This window comes from Oryctolagus cuniculus, chromosome 3, assembly GCF_964237555.1.
Source record: "Oryctolagus cuniculus chromosome 3, mOryCun1.1, whole genome shotgun sequence".
NCBI lineage: Eukaryota > Metazoa > Chordata > Mammalia > Lagomorpha > Leporidae > Oryctolagus > Oryctolagus cuniculus.
The window spans coordinates 125,373,357-125,396,093 of record NC_091434.1 but is presented as its reverse complement, the minus strand read 5'-3'; the positions used below and the strand labels follow the sequence as shown (position 1 = coordinate 125,396,093).

Genomic DNA, 22,737 nt, shown 5'->3' with positions numbered 1-22,737 from the left:
GGGAGCTCTGAAACTCACTTTGGAAATCACATTTTAGAGCTGAAAAAGCCTCAGGATCATTCACTGCAATTTCTTCATTCTACAGATGAGGAAACTGACACCCAGAAATGTCATAGAATTAGAACATTCGGTAAATTGGGCCAGTCAACCTGTCATACCCAAGCATACTTCAAAATTTGTAAAAATTCAATGAAAAGATATGTTAATGTTGGTGCAAAAAATTTGAAATCCGAGCATAGTTTTTTTTCAAAATATGAATTTTCCATGAACTTTCTGAAGACCCTCATACATGTGGAATAAAACCAAAGGTATTTTTTAAAAAGCACTGTGATTGGGGCCATTGCTGTGGCATAGGAGGTTAAAACCCTGGCCTGAAGCAGCGGTTCCCATTTGGGTGCCGGTTCTAGTCCTGGCTGCTCCTCTTATGAACCAGCTCTCTGCTATGGCCAAGGACAACAGTAGAAGATGGCACAAGTCCTTGGGCCCCTGCAACCACGTGGGAGACCTAAAGGAAGCTCCTTGCTCCTGGCTTTGGATCAGCGCAGCTCCGGCTATTGCAGCCATCTGGGGAATGAACCAGTGGATGGAAGACCTCTCTCTCTGTCTCTACCTCTCTCTGTAACTCTGTACTTGAAATAAATAAAATAAAATAAATCTTTTTTAAAAAAAGCATTGTTATCTTCTCACATCAATATTTTCACAGATTTTTTTGATTCACTTAGAACTCCTTCATCAGTCAGTAACCATTACTCATTAGCCCATCTCTTTTAAGCTTTGAAAATAAGGAAATGAGAAAGACAATCCTTATCTTTTAGGAACTCACAGACTTTCAGAATCCACAAAAGCAGACAAACAAATGCCTGTGAATGAGGAAGTTATGATAACCACATCTTTAGAAAGGCAGGCTATCCTCCTCCAGCAAACTTTCCAAATGAATAAATGCCCCACTGCCCCATGTCTGGCTTCACTTACTCTATTGCTCTGATGGCCATGACCTACGTGCTAATAGTGGTGAGCCATAAAAGGTGAAATTACCTACTAGTTGGATCAACCGCTTTCTACAGCAGTTGGTTTGCAAACAAATGTCAAGGCCCAGTACCTGACCATTTGTTTTAGACTTACTGCCTATTGAAGTGGTCACTGCAGAGATTTCCTGGTGCTCTCAATGGTCTCCTTGCCCTGTTAGTTCCTGAGACCGTGTGCAGGTAGCACATTAGCAAAAAGTGTTCTATTTCCTCCAGACATAAAACCATGGTAAATCTGTTTATAGAACCACATACCACCTAGTATTTGTGGTGAAAACAGAATCTCTCTCCTCTGATTCTGATGCTGCTACTTAAATTCCTCTCAGCGCATGAATGCCCTTCTAGGCAGCAGTCGTGTGTTGTGGCTGAAGACAATGATGATCATAAGAAGTAAGGAATTAGCTGATGATTGCCTGATGTGATTTTAACAACAAGAGTTGGCTGTTTAACATCAGTCTCTGCCTTAATCATTCCTTTCCTTCTGTGAATTTTAATTTATAAGATTTGTGAAACCTTATCCTCTTAAAGAAACCTTTGTAGCCTGCATATCACTTACTGGAAGTGGCGGTTTGTTTCTCATGCTTACTCTATACCTTTTACCTAAGGTGACCACATGTCTCAGTTGTTTCTATCAGGACCTGCCCAATGCTGTGACCCTAGTTTAGTTATTGATAGCAACTCTTTTCATGCACACAATGGTTTGTTTGGGTGATGAGTTATATGGACCACAATAACGCCTCCCTTTACTGCATCCTACTCTGCCATAGCGATTCACTTGCCAGGTTGATGTACTGTGTGTGAGTACTTGGAGAGCATGACCCTGTCTTCGTTTCTTTGGATCTCATAGCTCAGCACAGTGGCTCGATATCTGCCAATAAACCTAAGAGTAAATAAATGAAAGAATATCTATAATGACAGTTCCTTGAAACGAACACATAATTTTGGTGTACTCTGTGCAGTTATTGTAGTAGTTTCCTTTTCACGATTACAACAGAAAACCTGAGGCAGTTCAGTTTGTCAAGAGAAAAGATTTATTGGCTCACACTCAAAGCCAAGGCAGAGCAGCCCTGTTGCCTTGGACTCTCATGACGGTGGTGGAGGGCAGTCAGGGAGCAGAGAGAAGAGGGCCAATGTGGTGAGAGAGGAAGGAGGTAGAGAGACTGGGTTCAGCTTTCATAGCAATCCTATTGTGTGGATTACTTTTTGACAGCACATCCCTAACAACCTAAGGACCTGCTTCTAGGCCCACCTCTAAACACTGTAATTGGATTATTCCCCACTCTCTCAGTAATATTAACATCTTACTTTGGAGTTTGAATACTCACATGAATTCTAAAGCAAAATCATATTCTAACCATAGCAGTTAATAAACAGTCCAGTTGAATCACAGACTTTAGGTACACTCAGAGATGCCTATGCATCTAAAAATAGCCAAAACAACGTACAGCAAGACTGACTGACAGAGTGAAAAGTATAACTGCTGAGGTTAGGATTGGGTTTCAGAAATTTGACATGGTTTTTGAACTTTCATTGTTTTGTGCGTTGTTGTTTTTGCACTCCATCCTGTTTTTTCACCTGTCATCATACACAGAATGTCAGAAACTTTGTAAGAACAGCTTTTCTTAGGAGTTGTCACAGTTAGCTGTGGAAAGCCGTTTCTGTAGTTTGTCTGAGGTCATCTGAATTTCTGATAAGGCCTGAAAAAGTCACAGAATCGGTGGGAGATTCTGCAAATATGAACTGAAGGATGGAAACCTTTGTGGTTTGTGGATTGTCAGCCAAGGCCCCCGAGTCTTCAGTGCAAGTGTATAGTCTGAATAATTATCATTTTTCTTTTATAACATACCATGGGATGACCTTCAAAATGTAATTGTATTAAAAGTCATATTTACTGTGTACAACCAGGATGTCTGAGTGGGGCTAATTGTCTCCAGCTTAGGCGAGAGTTGCTCCTGTCAACCTGGAGCCCCTGTGTTCCCGCCTCAGGGAGAACAGACTCCCTGTCATGAGCCCACCCCAGAGCCCTTCTCAGCTCTCTTGGGATTTGAGCTTGGGATCTTTTATTCAGTGGAGCCTTTTTTTTTCTCACTGCTTTGTTGACAAGCTACCAAAATCCATCACATATGCCAGGATATGCCTGCAGAACTCTGTCTTCCTCAGAAAACAAGTTCTGACAGCCAGGTCAGCAATTATGGGCCCAATGGGAAGTCAGCTTGTACTGGCACTTCTCAATACCTCTGGGATGGAGGGCAGCATGTGCTGGATTTATCTTGACCTGAAAGAAGAAATTTGTTAGTTGTAGGGCTTGCACTTATCCTGAGGACCCTTGACTTAGCCTTCATATTCTAGGGAAATCTGCCAATGCATCATGATCTTAACAAACCACAAATTGAGTTGAATGGAGTTCACAATAATGAGATTCTAAAAATCAATTTTGAGAAAGAGAGGGAGATTGTCCACTCCAGGAAGTAAATATCTAACAGCTGTGTTTGGAGTCACTGGCATTTTAGATGACAACACAATTGGGTGGAGTGATTGTTTGGAACAGCAATTAGCTTGTCATTTTGCACACCTGCATCCCTGGGTTTGCGTCCTGGCTCTGCTTTTGAACCAATTTCCTGTTAATATACATCGTAGGAGGCAGCAGGTGATGGCTGAATTTTGTGGATACACTTCAGCAGGAAATTGGAATCAGGAGCAGAGCTGGGATTTGAAGCACACTCATTTGGGATGCAGGTGACCCAAGTGGCATTTTAATCACTGTGCCAGTGCCACACTCCAGTCACCCAGTGCCTGTCTTGAAATTTAATTGCCATTGTGACATTGCTGGCAGGTGGGTCTTCTGTGGTGTGGTTTGGTTTCTCACAGGACTGGGTGAATTCTCAAGGAAGGAGTAAGTCCTTGCTCCTGCAAGCTGGATGTGTTGCCATGACCATTAGGTGTTATAATAAAGTAAAGATATCTCTCCTGGTTTTCCCTCTACACACATCTCCTTGCCTTCCAGTATCTTCCAGGAATTGAAGAAGCAGGAAATCCATGCTTTTTGACTCCTCAGCCTGCAGAACCATGAACAAATTTAGCCTCTTTCCTTTATACATTCCCTATCCGAGAGTTTCTATTGTAGAAAATAGAAAACAACTAAGACAGCAGGTGATCAAATGCATTTTACCAGAAAAAAAAGCCCTTTCTAAAAGCAAAGAGCCCTTTCTAACAATCCAAATCAGTCATGCATTTTCCCTACAGAAAATGCTTTAAGAACTATTTCTCCTTCAATCTCAAATTGAAACTCACATTATTTTATTTTTGCTTGGACCTCCATCCTCAGAGACTTGACCATGGTGCCAACTTGTTTACTCCCCACTGCCCTCGGCATCCTGCACTTCAGTGCAGAGTTTGTAAAATCTCCGTGCTGTGATTCAAGTATGATTTGTCTTTTCTTTCCCAGGGGTCGAGTTTAAATTTGCACAATCGTTGGTGGTGTTGGGACAAATGCCCCTTTGTCAGGTGTGGAGTCATGGCTGCAAAGGCTGGCTGTCATAAACAAGTCTTCCCTCTGCATTTGTTCTCTTCCACATAGAATTCCTTTATAAAAGGCTTTACTTATTTATTTGAGGGGTAGAATTACAGAGAGAGGAAGAGACAGAAAGGTCCTCCATCTGCTGGTTCACTCCCCAAATGGCTGCAAATGCTAGAGCTGGACCTTTCAGAAACCAGAAGGCAGGAGCTTCCTCCAGATCTCCCAAGTGGGCACAGGGGCCCAAGCACTTGGACATCCTCTACTGCCTTACCAGCCCATAAGCACAGAGCTGGATCAGAAGAGCAGCAGCCGGGACAGGAACTGGCACCCATATGGGATGCTAGTGCCACAGCTGGAGTCTTAGCCTATTATACCACAGCATCACCCCCCTTCCACATATACTTCTGCCCTGAGGCCCTCACCAGAACGCAAGCAGATGCCAATGGCACTGTGCTATTGGACTTCCCAACCTCCAAAACCATAAACCAAAGCATATTTCTACTGATAATTTACACAGTCTCAAATAATCCGTTATAGCAACACAATATAGACTGAGACATTCCACAAGCATCAGAATCACCCAGGAGTCTCATTGATGTGCTGACTTCTGTGGTCCGTGCTCAGGGTTTCTATGTCATACATCCATGGTGAGGTTCTGAATCCTATCCTTCTAACAAGCTCCCTGGTAATCCCAATGCTGCCAACCCAACGAATATGCTTGTAGGACCACTGCTCAAACAGGTCTTTCCTTATAGGCCCAAGGTCTGAACCTACACTCTTCCCCTCTGCCTCAATGCCTTACTCTACAACTCATCTGCCTGACTCTCACGCAACCCTTAGGACTCAGGAGAAGTGTTGCCTCCCTCTTTATGTCCTGATATCCTTGCCCAACTCTGTAGAGGGCTGGGCCCTCCTTCCCCGGGTTCCCCCAGCACAAAGCACTTTCCTCCTCCCCACAGATGTGAAAGTATGTGTTTGCTATCACAATTACCCCTCTGCCCTGTGCTGCACACAGAACCCACCTTGTTGAAGGGGTCTCAACAAATGTATGAATGCAGGTATCGGTGGGTAAAGTGAAAACATGAGAATCAATTGGAATAGAGGATTTAAGTTCAGTGGAGTTAGCAGGGGCAGAGAGGGCATCATGTGTGTATCCTAAAGGTATACCCCAACCTCAGCTATTTGTGTGATTTTCCCAGTCCTCCTGGGAACAGCCACAGCTCTGGGTGACCTTGATCTGTGAGGGAAGGAGCAGGTGCCAAAGAGCAGGGGCTCCAGGAAAATTCCTCTCAACCATTAAGGAAATAAAGCTTCCTGTTCAATACTATCCTTTCTCCAAATTGGACTCTTCCTTCTTACCCACACACACTCGGTCATGCTTGTGCACAGGTGCATGCTTTGTTCTTGCTGCACAAATCTTTTACCTCCTGTGCCATTCTTCCACAATTCTCCCAGTTCTTTAATGAGGAAGAATCTACAGCTTCAGGGCCAAGCAACTCATTCTCTTGTGTGTGCCTCTGGGCAAGATTCATCATCTTTCTTAGTTTTCACCTTTTAGCAAATAGGGGAATATACGGAGCTCTTGGGACTGTGAAGACCATTAAATTAGTGAATGTGTGTTCATTATTTCATTTTTCCCCCTGGGGAATGGATTATTTCATTCTAAGGAACAAATCTCCTAGAATGTCTTGGGGAGATTGTTATGGGAGTATGGAAAGTCCATTAGTTTTGCTGATTATTTTCTTGGTGCCCTTAAAAATGCATTCTGAGGACATCACATGCCTCTCCATCTGCCATGAGTAGCCCATCTCTATCATCTGTGCACCTCCCAACACCCTGTTTTTTCTTTTCTCTGCTTTTTTTTTTGTTTTTAAAAAAGATTTATTAATTTACTTGGAAGGCAATTATAGAGAGACTAAGAGAGACAGAGACAGATATTTTCCATCAGCTCGTTCAGTGGGCCAGGTCAGAGCCAAGGAGCCTGGAACTCCATCCATGTTTCCCACATGGATGGCAGGGGCTCAAGTATTCAGGAAACCTCCTGCTGCTTTCCCAGGGGCATCAGCAGGCAGCTGGATGGGAAGTGGAGCAGGTGGTATTCATATGGGATGCAGGAGTCCCAGATGGCTTAACCTACTATGCCACAGTGCCAACCCTGCTACTTTCCATTTTAAATGCAGTCTATCTAACAGTAGTTGTGGGTACTGACTATTTTCCTTGTACTGGGTGATACTTAAATATTAAGTATTTAGTGGTGGAAACCTTTAATCCTTCTTTACCCTCTGTTTCTCCAGCTGTGAAAAGGCTGATGCATTGCATGTGTGACTCAGTTAACACTGCAAAGGTTCAGGGTGCTTGGCTGAGTTCTGCACCTGGGCAGAGTGTTGCTGTCATCACAGTTCAGGGGAGTAGAGGGAATTCATGAACTTGTCCAAAAGCCTGGTTCCCTGCTCTGTAATGCCTCACTCTCCTCTCTGCCCTCATGAGTCCTGACCATTACATCACAGGGGGCTGAGACATGCCTTTAGAGGAAGCTCAGTCTCTGAGTGGGATTGGACAATGTGGTTCTTAGGGGTGAGGCATGGGATGTAGGCACAGTGGGACAGTGTCTTGCTCAGGCATTGGTACCATATTGGTCACTTACTCATTTCAGAAGAGTTTCTGGACAGAAGAACCTTCTAGGTGCAGTGTTAATCCATGGAGTAATGTGGCAAACTGCTCCTATCTGGCCTTGTCTTCATGGGATGCACTGACATGTTTGGGAGCTGAATCATGAACACAAAAGGAAACAAAGACGCATCTAATTCCAATGGCAATGTACAGTGTGAGGCAATCACAGGAGCTCTGAGAGAGACTGATGGGATAACTTCTCAGGAAACAGGCCAGGAATCAGGCTGCCAAGCTGGACATCAGATCACCACAGGAAAAAAATTCTGTTTACTCAGCATTGTTAGATCAGATAAGGTTGTTCCAGTTCCAGCTCTGCCGCCTTCTGTGCGCTTCTCCACCTCTCTGCACCATGCTTTTCTCACTATAAATGAGAGTGAAGACAGCACCTTCCTCAGAGAGAAACAGATCCAATTAAATAAGTTCACCCATGACAATACACTCAGAAAATTGCAGAACTCACAGTGTGGGCTCCATTCATATTTGCCTAACCCCACATACACATACACATACATGTGCACACACACACAAGCACCCACTTGTGAACACACTGAAAGCATAGTGTACTGGACTAGAATGACAGCTGAGGAGAGACACAGAGGATGCAAGGAGAGAAATGGGCAGAGCCATATCATGTGGGATTCTGGAGACTGAAGTTAATTCACAGCATAACTTGTAGTGATTGGGAAACATCCAGCCAGTAGGCCATATGAGGCCAGCAAACTGATTTGGTCTGGCAACACATAAAATTGAATTAATACATAGCAGGCTAAATTTTAAGTTGATAATCTTATAATCCCATAAATGATGTTACAAATATTCGAACGGCCTTTGGCAGAAAAAAGGTCCCCCACCCCAGGAAGGAACTTCACTGAGGGGCTTTAACATGAAGTGTGATGCTTCTCTCTCTCTCTTTTTTTTTTTTTAAGATTCATTTATTGGCCGGCGCTGCAGCTCATTAGGCTAATCCTCTGCCTTGTGGCGCCGGCACACCAGGTTCTAGTCCCAGTCAGGGCGCCGGATTCTGTCCAGGTTGGAGGATGGCCCAAGTCCTTGGGCCCTGCACCCCATGGGAGACCAGGATAAGTACCTGGCTCCTGCCATCGGATCAGCGCGGTGCGCCGGCCGTGGCAGCCATTGGAGGGTGAACCAACGGCAAAGGAAGACCTTTCTCTCTGTCTCTCTCTCTCTCTGTCCACTCTGCCTGTCAAAAAAAAAAGATTCATTTATTTATTTGAAAGGCAGAGTTACATAGAGGTAGAGGTAGAGGCAGAGAAACAGAGAGGTTTTCCATCCGATGGTCTACTCCCCAGATGGCTTTAATGGCTGAAGCTGCGCCAATCCAAAGCTAGGAGCCAGGAGCTTCTTCTGGGTCTCCCACATGGGTGCAGAGGCCCAAGAACTTGGGCCATCCTCCACTGCTTTCATAGGATACAGCATAGAGCTGGATTGGAAGTTGAACACCCGGGTCTCAAACTGGCGCCCATATGGGATGCTGGCACAGGCGGCGGCCCTACCCGCTAGGCCACAGCACCAACCCTTGCTTCTCATGTTTTATAAAGAGTAAAGAATGGGTCAGAGGGAGCAGCAGAAGTTGAATACAGGAAGTGTCAGGTGGAGTGTTGTGGAACAGCAGTTTGAGCCACTGCTTGGAAAGCTTGCATCCCATATCAGAGTGCAGGTTTGAGTTCCAGCTCTGCTGAGCTTAGGATACTGCTTCTTGTTAATGCTCTCAGGAGGCAGAAGATCATGGCCCAAGTACTTGGGTCCTGGCTTCAGGCTGTCCCAGAGCTGGCTATTGTGGTGGGCATTTGGAGAGTGAATCAACAGATGGAAGATCTCTTTTCCTCTTCCTTCTCTGTCTCTCCCTCCCTTCCAACACTCTGCTTTTCAAATAAATAAATAAATAAGAATTTTAAAAATGAATGCAAATGACTAATTAGGCTGTTTTCAGAATATGGAATGTAGATGATGAGGAGGAGAACTTGAAAGCATGCCTGCTCAATGTGACAGGAAGGACTGAACTCCAAGCCCAAATAGCATGCTTTCATGCTATGATCTTGTACTATCTTCAGATCATGTTTAAAATCTTCACCACTGAGTAGGCTGCTTGGGTCGAAGCCCAGGTCTGTCAGATTCCATATATATATATATATATATATACACACACACACACACACACACACACATATATATATGTATATCCATCTTCTATTAGTCAGCTGTTTCCTACTTTACCTAAAATAACTGAGAGGGGTTTCTTGGGACAGAGCAGGGTCATTTTGGCTTGCAGTTTGTAGGTTCAAGATCAGGTGGCTTTGTTAGTCTGGTAGAGGTTGTCACAGCTAAGCAGGTGCAGAGAAACAATTCAAGGTAAGCTAGGAAGCAGAGAGAGAGAGAGAGAGAGACAGAGACAGAGACAGAGACAGAGAGGAACTAAGCCAAAACCAAACTCAGATTAAATAACCAACCTTCTTGGGAGAACTGCCTTCTGTGAGCAGCCCTCAATGACCTACAGACCACCCACTATGCCTGCCTCACAGATGCCATAGTTAAACCAAGTCTCCAGCCTTAATTGATCAACCCTCAACAGAGACTTTGGAGTTTAAAAGTCTGCATGAATTTGGAGAGCCAAGTTCTGCTCTATCATTAGCAGTTCCCTTATACCCAGTGGCTCAATTTCCCAATGTCTCATGGAGCTGGGTTTTCTGAGAAGTAGCTCTTGTCATCCACACTGACATCATTGGTCAAATTGCTAGTGTGGCCTGACTTTTGAAGAAATGGAATGTAGATCATAACAGCTGTGCTGGATGGGGAGAGGAGTTGCAGTTCAGTTACAGGAGAAAGGAATTTCAGCAACCCAGGACTTGAATGAAAAGGAACTCTGTCCTTTGGGAGGTGTCCTCTTGGCCAAAGGCATCAAAGTATGGGGTAATGAAATGAAGTGTTGGAGGAAATAGCAAATAATGAGTATTCATGTGTTTCTATTGAAACAATTTTTTAAAAGATTTATTTATTTATTTGAAAGGCAGAGCTACAGAGATGCAGAGGCAGATAGGGAGAGAGAGAGAGAGAGAGAGAGAGAGAGAGAGAGAGAGAGAGAGGTCTTTCATCCACTGGTTCACTCTCCAGATGGCCACAGCAGCCAGAGCTATGCCAATCGGAAGCTGGGAGCCAGGAGCTCCTTCCGGGTCTCCCATGCAGTTGCAGGGACCCAAGGACACGGGCCATTTTCTACTGCTTTCCTAGGCCATAGCAAAGAGCTGGATCAGAATTGGAGCAGTCGGGATTGGAACAGGTGCCCATATGGGATACGGGCACTGCAAGCAGCAGGTTTACCCGCTATACCTCCGTGCCAGCTCCTACTGATTCAATTTTAGCATGAGCTTTCTTATTGCATCTTTATAATCAGGTGTCACAGTGAGTACAACATCACATGCTATTTTTCAAGAAAGAATGTTAGACCCCTAGTATTGACACAGACATGCACTGGTTGGGCACTGTGTCAGTGGAAGAGTTGCTCCAGCAGACAGGCTTCTCCTTTAGTTCAGTGCTGCTCACAGGGAGCAAAAGGCCGAGCTCATCCATGTTGTCTCGCATCAGAGGGCCCTACCTGCCCTATCTCAGACTCTTCCCAGTGTGCTGGAGACTCTCATGAGGCTCACAGTGTCATGATGGTGTGAGGGGCTGGATGTAGAGCAATAATTTATGTGCAGTGACTCCAACATGGCACATAATGAGCAAAAGTGCAGAGGTGTGTCCTGTGCTACACTAAGTTCCAACACCATCTGCATAGGGGAATAGGACAAATGTTACCAGGAATAAGAGAGGAATTTAGACCGTTGTGCAAAAGACACAACTTGTGCTTGTCTCAGCTACAGGAAATAAAACTGGGATGCAGATGTCTTTCTGTCCATCCTTTGATCTACCATGGGTGTCATTTAGGGTGAGAAAGGAATGACAGCCAGCACAGTGGGCTGGTGGTTAGGCATACAAGGCTCCCTCCTTGCATCTTAGTCATTGCTACAACTCCTACTCCCTACTGTTGAATTAATTAGCATAATGTGCCAAGCACAATGGCATCATTTTATATGTGCTATCACTTTATTAGCACATTTAATTCTCACAACAGTCTTCCCTAATGCACATAAGGATCTTCATTTTGTAGACAAGGCAAGCAAGATGTAGTGAGCTAAGGTTGCCTTGGGTGAACAAGGCAGCATAGTTTAACATCATGTTCGCTCGTTTCTATACGATGATTCTCATTATTCCCTGACTAATGGTTGCTGGCTGCCTGTAGCACCCATGTGTCTGGGGAAAAAATCCATATCAGACAACAAATGTGGGTGTACTGATGAGGTGAGCTGGGGAGGCTCTGAGCAGGGTAAGAGTTTGTGAAAATCTCTCTGTGTCTGAAGTTTCTCTTACAGTCCAGGGAATCATCAGCAACTTTTGTTTAGAGTCACTTTATTCCACGGGGATTAATTGTGAAGTTGTTTAATTGAAGGAAAGTGTGATTTCATTATTCTTTTGATTTTGGAATCTGAGACTTACAAAGGATGTTTCTAGATCTTTGGTTAGAAAAGTACTTCATTATTGTGTTTGCTCAAGCTGAGTGTTTTAATTGCTTTATGAATAATAAAAAATGTGTTTTACCAGGTGCTGGATTTTAAACAAGAATAATTCCAACCATTTCATACTCCTATTTGCCACCATCTCACTCACCTAAGACTGGATATAATGGATCTATTTCAAGTTATCATTAAATAGGCTTGTATTTTTTTAAATGGAATAAGATCTCACAGTAAAATTTTTAGAATTAAAAAATAGGAAAAATATTGTGGAAATAATATGCAGTAATAATACTCAGAGTGCCTCTCAGCTTTTTGATACAAATCTCTCAGAGATGCTTATACTCACCTAAATCATGATTCTCTGACCTTCTCCCTCTGCTTTAACAATAATGAATGGACATTTTGTTCATTAGCACAAAAGCGACATATGTGAAAAACACAGGACAAGAGAGAGATCAAACGGATACAAAGAGACATTGAAAAGTTAACAGAAAAATGAAATTAAAAGTTAAGTTTATTTTAATGCAAAAATATTTTAAAGTCACTCAGTTTTTTTTTCCATGATATGTATCTTACATGAAGATTATGATGTTTCTTTGTGCTTGCCTTGTCTGTTAAAATGTCAAACCTTCTTTTACGGCTAAAGGGATCCTTCTCAACACGAAGTTCTAGGAAGATAGTACTATTCAATCAGACTCAGCATAATAAAGTATATCTATCCCTCTGTCTAATCTTGAGCCTAAGGTAGGAGGTCAAATGGGTCTAGCCATCAGAAGCAATTGGATAAGGATGTTAAGTTATGACCAGCTATTACACACAGGCCTCTGCACAGTGAAGCCTGACATGGCACTTGGAGCATTCTCACCCTGTGCCCTGAAGCAAAAGCTGGCATAGCACTAACGAGAGCTTTTTCCTCTAGGCTATGATCAGTTCACTTTGACTCAGCATGTGGTGTTGCTTGTAAATGAATAATTCCCCTGAGCCTAATTAGGGTTGGTCTAGTCTGTACACTTCCTATTGAGAAAGTATCTCGGAGATCCTGAGAACATTCCTGTGGATCAGACAGCAACTGGGATGGGAAACAGGAACAGCAATGGTGAGAATGCACACTGACTTTTCTCTCCCCTGTTCTCTCCATGTGCAGAATCCGACGTTGCCGACTTTGATGGGAGGAGCTCGCTTCTGTACAGGTTCAGTCAGAAACTGATGAGCACTCTCAAAGATGTCATCTCCCTCAAGTTCAAGAGCATGCAAGGAGATGGGGTCCTTTTCCATGGAGAGGGTCAACGTGGAGACCACATCACCCTGGAGCTCCAGAAGGGAAGGCTCGCCCTGCATCTCAACTTGGGTAGGGCCAGGCATTGCCTCTTTGCTTCTTATGTCAGGCCAAAAGGAACTCCTTTGCTTAGCAGGTCACCATTCCTGGTGCTCTAGTGTACCAGGTGCATGTCGTGGGCTTTCAGTCTAAGTGCACATTCCCCTTATCCTTATGGGAGTAAAAAAACTATATTTAGAAATGTTTAACCCATTGGTAGTATTTTTTAAAGTTTTTTAAGCTTTTTATTTAGTGAGAGAAATGCATAGGGGAGTGACTAAGTTGGGGTCCATACCGAGCACAGAGCAGGCCAGGAGATACTTGCTGTGAGCATTTGGTTATGAGCAGCCAAAAGTAGCTTAGCACAAGCAGCAAAGCGAAGGCAGAGAGAGAGATTTTGCGACGTTCCAGGACTGGTACTGTTAGGAAACTGGTGCAGTTGTAGCCAGGTGGCCGCATGGCCCAGCTACCTGAGCCAGGCTCTACCCCCCACCCTAAAGGGATTCGCTGCTCCTGCTTCCCTGCCACCCTCCGGCAAAGTTTTAAAAGGACTGTTCCTGCACACGTGCTCTCTCGGTTCTTCTCTCTTGGCTCTGCTCCCTGCCTCTTGACTCTTCTCTCTTGGTTCTGCCCTCTTGGCCCTCCATTCCTGCTCTCTTAGCTCTGCTCTCCTGCTCTCCTCTGTGCTCTGCTCTATCTTCTCTCCTCACTAGCTCCTCTCCTCTGGCTCTCTCTCTTATACTTTCTCTCTCCTTTTCCTTCGCCGCCCCTTCACTCCGGTCTGTTGGGTGTTCCCAATAAACCCTTTCCCTTACTCCAGTGTTCGGTGTGTTTTGCGACGGCTAACATTAATATATAACAGGTACTTAGGAAGAGCTATAAGCTAATGGTTAAGTATTTCTCTATCCTATCTATCTGTTTCTTTTAGTAACTCAAACTAAAGTACATTCAGAATTTTTGTATGTGTGATACAGAGAGACAAGAAGCAGAGAAAGCTAGATAGGTGGAGAAAGACGGCAATCCCACCTGCTGGTTCTCCCCCCCCCCCCCCAAATACCTGCAATGAACAAAGGGGCTGAAGCTGAAAGCTGGGAGCAGAATCCAAATTTTTCACATGGGTAGCAGCAATCCAGTCACTTAGACCATCACCTGCTTCCTCCAAGTGTCTAAATTAGCTGGAAGAGGGAGTCAGGAGTGGAGCTGTGTGTTGAAAATCAAGCCCTCTAATGAGGGACATAGGTGTGTTAATTGGCATCTTCACTACTAGACCAAGTGCCCACCCCAACTTTAGCAAATGTAAATACACACATATTATAATGGGGCTTCTTCAAAAATGATTCTACTGAGTGCACTTGCAAAAGGTAAATTTCAAGGGAAAAAAGTGAAGGAGAAATGTTTTAATTGCTTTTGTTTTTTGCTTGCTTATTTGTTTTGGTGAGGGAAGGGGATCATATGTGGTGAAGGGGGAAAAAATGTGAGTTTCTGGAAATTCCTGTGTTTCCTTAAGGGAGACCTCGTTTTCTTTAAGTGCCCTCGTTGTGCCAGAGTGGGCCTTAGACTGGACAAATGCCGGTTAATGTAGAGCAGAATGCTCTCTTGCGTCCTTCGCAGTCAGGACTTAGCCTGTCGCTGTAGGTTGGCTTCTGTCACCACAGGAAAGCGTATTTCACTGGAACCAACATCCTAATCCAGGGAAAGAGGTGGGGGGCGGGGCCCAGCCTCCCTTATGTGGTCAATGCATTTGGGGATAACGCCCAGGCAGGTGAGAGGGAGTTGATTCCCAGGAGCGCAAACGAAAACACAAAGACTTTGCCATAGAAAAATAAACAAGCAAAACAGGACAAGAGCCCAACTGAGGAAAAGTGGATTTGTTTTTTATGAGAGTGAATTTCTGCTTCCTATTTGATGCGGGTTTATGTTAAGAGGATGGGAAGATCATTGTCTTTTAGCACCAAGAGGTATCTCAAAATCTTAATGGAAATGTATGATGTGAAAACACAAAATCTATGCACGTTTTCAAAAATTTGGGGCACCAAAGAAGCACTGTTGAATTCAATTTTATATCAATTTTTTGAAGTACTCTTCTATTTACTATGAAATGCCAAAGGAAAGACATAGCAGAATTCTGTTTGTGAGACCCAGTAGTGTGGAGACTGGAAACCAACCATAGATATTCTAGCAAATATCAATAGAGACACGAGAATGAAGACTAATGCAAACTCACAGCCCCAAGTCAGACAATTCTGGACTTTATGTCAAAGCATTTCTGAGGATCTTCTGGAGTTTATGGTGAGTGTGGGCAGGGAAAACAGAAAGAATCTGCAGATTTGAAAGCCTAACACTCAATGTATTAGATTAAATATACAGCAGAGACTTCTTCAGAAGAGAAGGGAGGTAACATTTACTGCTGGGCTGATTGGTTTGCTAACACCTGAGGAGGTGCTGCAGCAGTGAACTATCGGGAGGCTGGATGCTCTAGCACTAATCAGACAAGCGTAAGTCCATTCACTGCTTTCAGGAAAGTAGAATGTGTGGCGTGGAGCTCTTCAATGACAAGGACCTTGTGCAGCCTTGTGGGCGGTGGGTGGAGTTGCTGTGACCAGTCAATAGTAGAGCAGGTGTCTCTTACTGGTTACATGTTGGAATCTTCCAGTTGCTATCAGTTAGGTTTGCTATATGGGTATCTCATTTTTGATCCAAAACTGTGCTACAATATGCAAAGTCCAACATGGTAAAGCAAATTTACTAGTGGTATAGCACAGTAGGAATAGAAGAGAGAGGTCATTCCACAGATCTTATTGGGATTGCAGACATATGTGATCAAATTATGTTGCCTATTTATTTTAAAGACATACTTTTATTTATTTGAAATGTGTAGTGACAAAGAGAGGAGAAAGAGAGTGATGTGGAGAAACAGGGGGAGAGAGAGAGAGAGAGAGAGGGAGAGAAGAGAGATCTTCTATCTACTGGTTCACTCCCCAAATAACTTCAATTGTCAGGGCTGCACTAGGCCAAATCAGGAGCCAGGAACTCCAACTGGGTCTCCCTCAAGGGTGGCGGGGGCCCAAGTACTTGAGCCATCTTTTGCTCCTTTCTCGGATTCATTAACAAAGAGCTGGATTGGAAGCAGAACTTCAGGGACCCAAAGCAGCACTCCAATATGTGATGCCAGAGTTGCTTTTGAAACCTTAAACTGCTATGCCACAAGGCCAACCCGATAATCCTTTATTTATTATAAGGAAGTTATATAACCTCTGAACCTTGTTATCCTTACTTACTTCTAATTTTGGAATAATACTAACTATCTTGCAAAGTATGCATATAAAATAACAAAAACATAAACAAATTTTTCTGTCAATCAATAAACATGGTCAAATACAAAAAACAGGAGCCCAATAGTAACCAATTATTCAACAAATAATATCTGAAAGATCCATCATGAATTATATTGTGTTTCTGAAAATAAATGGGCATATTGAGAGGAACAGGGCTTGCTCCTAGCAGTGGTAGATGTGATGGCAGAGTAAATCTTTCCATCAGACTCAAATACCTAGCCTTGCTGGTGATACTATAAAGTCTCACATAGTGGACCAGTCAGTAGAAATATCAATCATGTTTTCCCTATATTCTACGCAGCTCTGAGATGTCTTTGTATCTGCTTAGGGAGCCCCCTCCTGTCCATCTGTGTTCTGTAGTTGAGCATATCCTGTTCAAACGCATTTTAGGCAGTCACCAAGCGTATCTGTTAAACAGCACAGCTCTCCAAGTTCCTTCCCTTGGGAAGCACTGCCACAGATCAGTGTTTTAGCCCTATGTGCCTTGGTTGTAGCCTGCAGATGTCTGGACACTCTAAGTAAAGGGATGACAGAGTTGATTTATCTATAATGGAAAACTCTGTAATGTAAGTTGCATAAGGACAAAGGCAGCCTTTTGTTCCTGTTTGCATCTCTGGAACTCAGAACACTGGCTTAAACTGGGCACTTGTGGCAATTAAGTGTGTTGGAAAAGGGAAGGACCCAAATATTATCTCTACTGTGCTCTCTGCCTGCCTCCTGCCCACACCTGCTGCAATCCTGTGACCCTGACTCCCCTGGAGCCACTCTCTCCTACAATGTGGCCCCGACAGTTACAGGATACATATGGTGGGCTGCCACACATGTAATCCTCAAAAACACTCCAATGTTGTGAGTAAACATGAGTGAATTTGACATCACAGGGTTTGAGTATTGTTTATGGCCTTTTTCTATATTCCTGTGGAGTAGTGGTCTTTCTGCTTTTCACTTGTTGAATTCTTTGTTTGGTGGGGCATTAAGCCTATGATTATAAATTAAAATCTGGTGTCACAAAAATTAAAAGAAGAAAGGAAGGAAGACGGAGTAAAGTATCATATTCTTTATGTACTACATGAAATCTGTTCTCTTTATATTAAACAAAAAATGTAAAAAAAACTTGTTTAGAAACAAGAAGTCTTTATATTATTAGTAGTATTATAGAGTAAATTAAAGGTATCTTGGTTAAAAAAAAAAGAATCCCTCACCCCTATCTTGTATTGTAATACTATACTATTCATCATTTTTCATCATTCTAAATTGTTTAAACTCATTGATAATTTTGTGACCATATTTATATTAGATAGCTTAGTTTTACTTTGGTTTTTGGTAAGCATTTAGGTCCAGGCTTGTTCATATTTCAACAAGGATTTGGTACATATGTGGGTCTTGTTATTACTGATTTTCTCAGTAAATAGATACTTTGAGTACCTAAAAAAGGGGGGGAGGTAATTTACAGATGTGAAATCCTAGCCTCAAAGAAGATACATAATGTGTTCAAGTTATACAACTATTGATTAGTATAGTCACTGTTAACCTGAACTTAGAGCTAACCAGTTTTTACCTATTTTCAGGTTATTAAATATATAAAGGAGAAGGCACTTGATGCAGCAGTTAAGGTGCTTCTTGGAATCCTACATCCCATATAGGAGTACATGGCTCAATACCATCTCTAAATCTTGATCCTAGCTTTCGACTAATGTGCACACATTGGAGGCAACTGGTGATGGCTCAAGTGGTTGGGTCTGTACTGACCATATGGGAGACCAGTGTTGAGTTTTCACTTCCTGTCATTTTTTTCTTGACAGGCAGAGTTAGACAGTGAGAGAGAGAGAGAGAAAAAGGTCTTCCTTTTTCTGTTGGTTCACCCCTCAAGTGGCTGCTAAGGCTGGCGCACTGCGCTGATCCGAAGCCAGGAACCAGGTGCTTCTCCTGGTCTCCCATAGCACTCCCAGGCCATAGCAGAGAGCTGGACTGGAAGAGGAACAACCAGGATAGAATCCGGCGCCCGACCGGGCCTAGAACCCGGGATGCCGGCGCTGCAGGGGGAGGATTAGCCTAGTGAGCAGCGGCGCCGGCCCAGTTCCTGTCATTGACCTGTCTCTGTATGGTGGCTGAACTATCTCTACCTGTCTGCCTGTATCTGTCTCTTTCTTTCTCTGTATTTCTTTTTTAAAGATTTATTTTATTTATTTGAAAGACAGAGTTACAGAGAGAGGTAGAGACAGAGAGAGAGAGAGGTTTTCCATCTGCTGGTTCACTCCCTAAATGGCCACAATGGTCAGAGCTGAGCTGATCCGAAGCCAGGAGCCAAGAGCTCCTTCTGGGTCTCCCATGCGGGTGCAAGGGCCCAAGGACTTGTGCCTTATTCTACTGCTTTCCCAGGTCATAGCAGGATTGGAAGTGGGGCAGCCAGGACACAAACTGGAGCCCATATGGGGTGCCAGCACTGCAGGCCAAGCACGCCACAGCACTGCCCCACAGAGCTGGCCCCTCTGTATTTCCAATAAATAAAATAATTGAATAGAAGCTAAAAGAAATATATGTCAGCTTAGAAAACTTGGAAAAATGTTTAAAAATGGAAGCAAATGCTGCCCAAAATTCTACATTTCAATTATCTCTCTCTCTTTTTTTTTTTTTCTTCACAGGCAGAGTTAGACAGTGAGAGAGAAAGACAGAGAGAAAGGTTTTCCTTCTGTTAGTTCACTCCCCTAATGGCCACTACGGTCAGCATACTGCGCTGATCCGAAGTCAGGAGCCAAGTGCTTCCTCCTGGTCTTCCATGCGAGTGGGCCCAAGCACTTGGGCCATCCTCCACTGCACTCCCGGGCCACAGCAGAGAGCTGGACTAGAAGAGGGGCAACTGGGACAGAATCCGGCGCCCCAACCGGGACTAGAAGCTGGGGTGCTGGCGCCTCGGGTGGAGGATTAGCCTAGTGAGCCATGGCGCTGGCCCCAATTATCTCTTAACATTTAAATATAAATATTGTCTTACTATGAAATGATTTTTGATGTTGGTTTTAACTTTATTTGAAGAAAAGCAAGGAGAGATCTCTCATCTGCTGGTTCATTCCTCAAGTGGCAACACCAACCAGAGCTTCAGTTAGGAGCCTGTAATTCCATCCCATCCTCCTGCCTGGGTGGCAAGGATTCTGCTTCCCAAGATCACAATTGCAGGAAGTCGGCTCAGAAACACAGGTGCTGGAGCTTGAACCAGGCACTCCAAAGTGAGATAAGGGCATTTCAAGCAGTGTCTAAACTGCTGAGCCAAATGCCCAACCATTAGTACAAAATCTTAACAATATTGTTTAAAATTCATTTTCTGTTCCTGTTATTACATAGCTTCCAAAATGGGAAGAGTTAATAACATTATGATCAGGTTCTTTTATTTTTTTTTTTTTAATCAGGAATGAGAGACATGAAGCAGTGAGAGGGAAAACGGTAGACATGAAGTTAACTGACTTGAGACCGGTGTTGGTCCAGTGAAGGCGTCATTTCAGCTTTGCCCTAACTGGTTGACATGAATATTCTAGCAGTGCTTTCTTTACTGACATTCTCCAGTGTGCAATGTGTATTTGTCACTTAGTCAGTGACTCTGCAGTCCAGAAATTCTGGCTAAGCTTGGGTTTTCAGCACCGCAGCCGGTTGTTGATGGTGCTTGGGGACACACAGTGTGCTGTCATTCTTTTCAAGTGACAGTTTTGTGATTCTCTGATTTCCATCACATGGTTACCCTCACTGTGCCTGACTTTGAACAATCAGTTCTCTCTATGGTGCAATTTAACCAGAAGTTTCCCCTTTGCCTACTTTCTCAGGGAGATTTTTCTAGAACTACTAAATGGGAAAGAGGTTTCTCCTTTCAATCCATAAGGGGTTTAGAGAGATTCCCTTCCTGCTTTTACATGTGTCATTCAGATCGCCTGTGGCTGTCTGCCCTCCATAGAATTCCAACAGCGTGAACCCAGAGATGCGGGTGGAGGATCAAAGAGCAGAGATATTATGTGACTGGGGAACGGTTGTAAGAACTAAACAAGACATCAATAGTACATGCAGGTCACTCATTCTTACAAGAGTTCAGTGCATTTCAATGGAGACAGGGTTTGTGTGATTCCCAGTGTGTGTAACTTCAGTAAAGTGAGGCAGACTTCTAGAGTGAGTAAACCCATGCAGGGCAGCAAGTCCCTCCAGGGGTCAAGTACACAGGCCAGAGGCCAGAGCTCCTGACTGCACAATGAACTTGTTTATCAGTGAAAGTTCTTCACATTATTCAAATACTCAGTAAGATTTGCTTTAGCTCTTTTGAAATTTGGACGTTTTAGCCGGCACCAAGGCTCCCTTGGTTAATCCTCTGCCTTGTGGCACCGGCATCCCATATGGGCCCCGGGTTCTAGTCCTGGAGGATGGCCCAGGTGCTTGGGCCCTTGTACCTGCATGGGAGACCAGGAGGAGGCACCTGGCTCCTGGCTTCAGATCAGTGCGGCACCGGCTGTAGTGGCCCTTTTGGGGGTGAACCAACAGAAAGAAGACCCTTCTCTCTGTCTCTGTCTCTCTCTCTCACTCTCTAACTCTATCTGTCAAATAAAAAAAAAAAAGAAATTCAGACATTTTAACAAGACAACTCTCACATATTTATGGAATGTCTGTTATGTTTCTGAAATTGTGAAAAAAGACAGAAAATCTTTTTTCAAGTTGCCATTTTTTTTTTCAATTTTTTCTTATGTATTTGAGAGGCAACAAGATAGAAAGAACTACCCTCAAACACCTACAGCCACTGGAACTGGGCTGACTTTGAGGCAAGACATGGGAAACTCAACCCAGGACTTTCATAGAAGTGGCAGGGACCCAAGACCCTTGATCATTATTGCTGCCCACCAGGGCCTGCATCAGCAGGAAATACAGCCAGGTTTCAAACCCAGACACTGTGTGTGGGTGTGGTTATAACAATGGTTGGGTTAACTGCTAGGTCATATGTCCAAACCATTTATGGCTTTATATAATTTTTTTATAACTTTAGGGCCTGGAATGATATTTATAATGTTTTAAGTATACATGTACTTCAAATAGTTCATAGGGGTGGATGCATTTGGTGCAGTGGTTAAGCAGTCACCTGGGAGAGCCAAATCCCATATTGGAGTAGCTGTGTTCATGTCCCAGCTCTGCTTCCCATTCCAGCTCCCTGCTAATGCACACCCTGGGAGGCTGCAAGTGATGGCTCAAGTAGCTGGATCTATACCATCCACGTGGCAGGCATGCATTGAGTCCAGGGCTGAAGGTTAGGCCAGCCCTAGCACAACCTGCTATGGGCATTTGGGTAGTGAACCAGTAGGTGAGACATCTCCCTCTATCTATTTCTATATTTCTGGCTTGTTGCCTTTCAAATAATAAAAAAGATGATTTTGAAAATATCCCTTGTAATGGAATTAAATGATAAATTTCAAGGGCCAGTATTATGGCATAGCGAGTAAAGCTGCTGCCTGTGGTGCTGGCATTCCATATGGGTGCTTGTTCAAGTCTTGGCTGCTCCACTTCCAATCCAGCTCTAAGCTGATGCTAGTGGGAAAGCTGTGGAAGATGGCCCTGGTACTTGGGACCCAACCATCTGCATGGGGAGACCTGCATGAAACTCCTGGCTTCTGGCTTTGGTCTGTCTCAGTCCTGGCCAGTGCGGCCATGTGGGAAGTGAACCAGCTAATGGAAAATCTCTCTCTCTCTCTCTCTCTCTTTTTCTCTCTCTCTCTGTTTCTCAACTCTACCTTTCAAAAAATAAAATAAAATAAAATAAAATAAAGATAAAGTTCATTTTAAGGCAAGAAAAAAATTGAAATCACACAGTGAGAAGTTTCTAAAAGTTCTCCTAGAAACTGGTATCATGTAAAAGCTATGCATGGATTTCAAAGTGCATGAGAACAAGTTTTCATTTAATTAGAAGTAAGATTTTCTTGATATGCTTCTGACTCATGAGTTAGCTTGTGCACAACTTCATTGTTTCTTTTTATCTTTCACAATTGCCCACGAGAGTTTTTATCTTCCCTCAATAAATTAGAAACTGGTTAAAACTAGTAATTAAACTTCATATGCCACTGAGATGAAACTTGAAATAGATATCCCGAGATAAATTGTTTGATAGTTTCTTGAGAACTAAGTTCTTATTGTAATTTCTGATGTTGAAAATTTCCAGGTAAGATGTTCTACAAAATGCCATTTTTCTATTTTTATTGATAGAATCTTAAATACTCTTCTCAATGAATAGCAGAAATTCCATTTTCCGAGTTGTTTAATCACTTTATTTAACTCAATTTGTTTTCATATC

At 43.4% G+C, this 22,737-nt stretch overlaps 1 protein-coding gene across 1 annotated transcript in view; it reads left to right on the top strand.

Moving 5' to 3' along the window:
* CNTNAP5 (contactin associated protein family member 5) overlaps positions 1-22,737 on the top strand; it is a 985,000-nt gene that overhangs the window by 423,095 nt on the left and 539,168 nt on the right. The window contains exon 5 of the mRNA XM_051848810.2: positions 12,928-13,131. Coding sequence (XP_051704770.2) covers positions 12,928-13,131 — 204 coding nt within the window. The remainder of the gene's footprint in view (positions 1-12,927; positions 13,132-22,737) is intronic.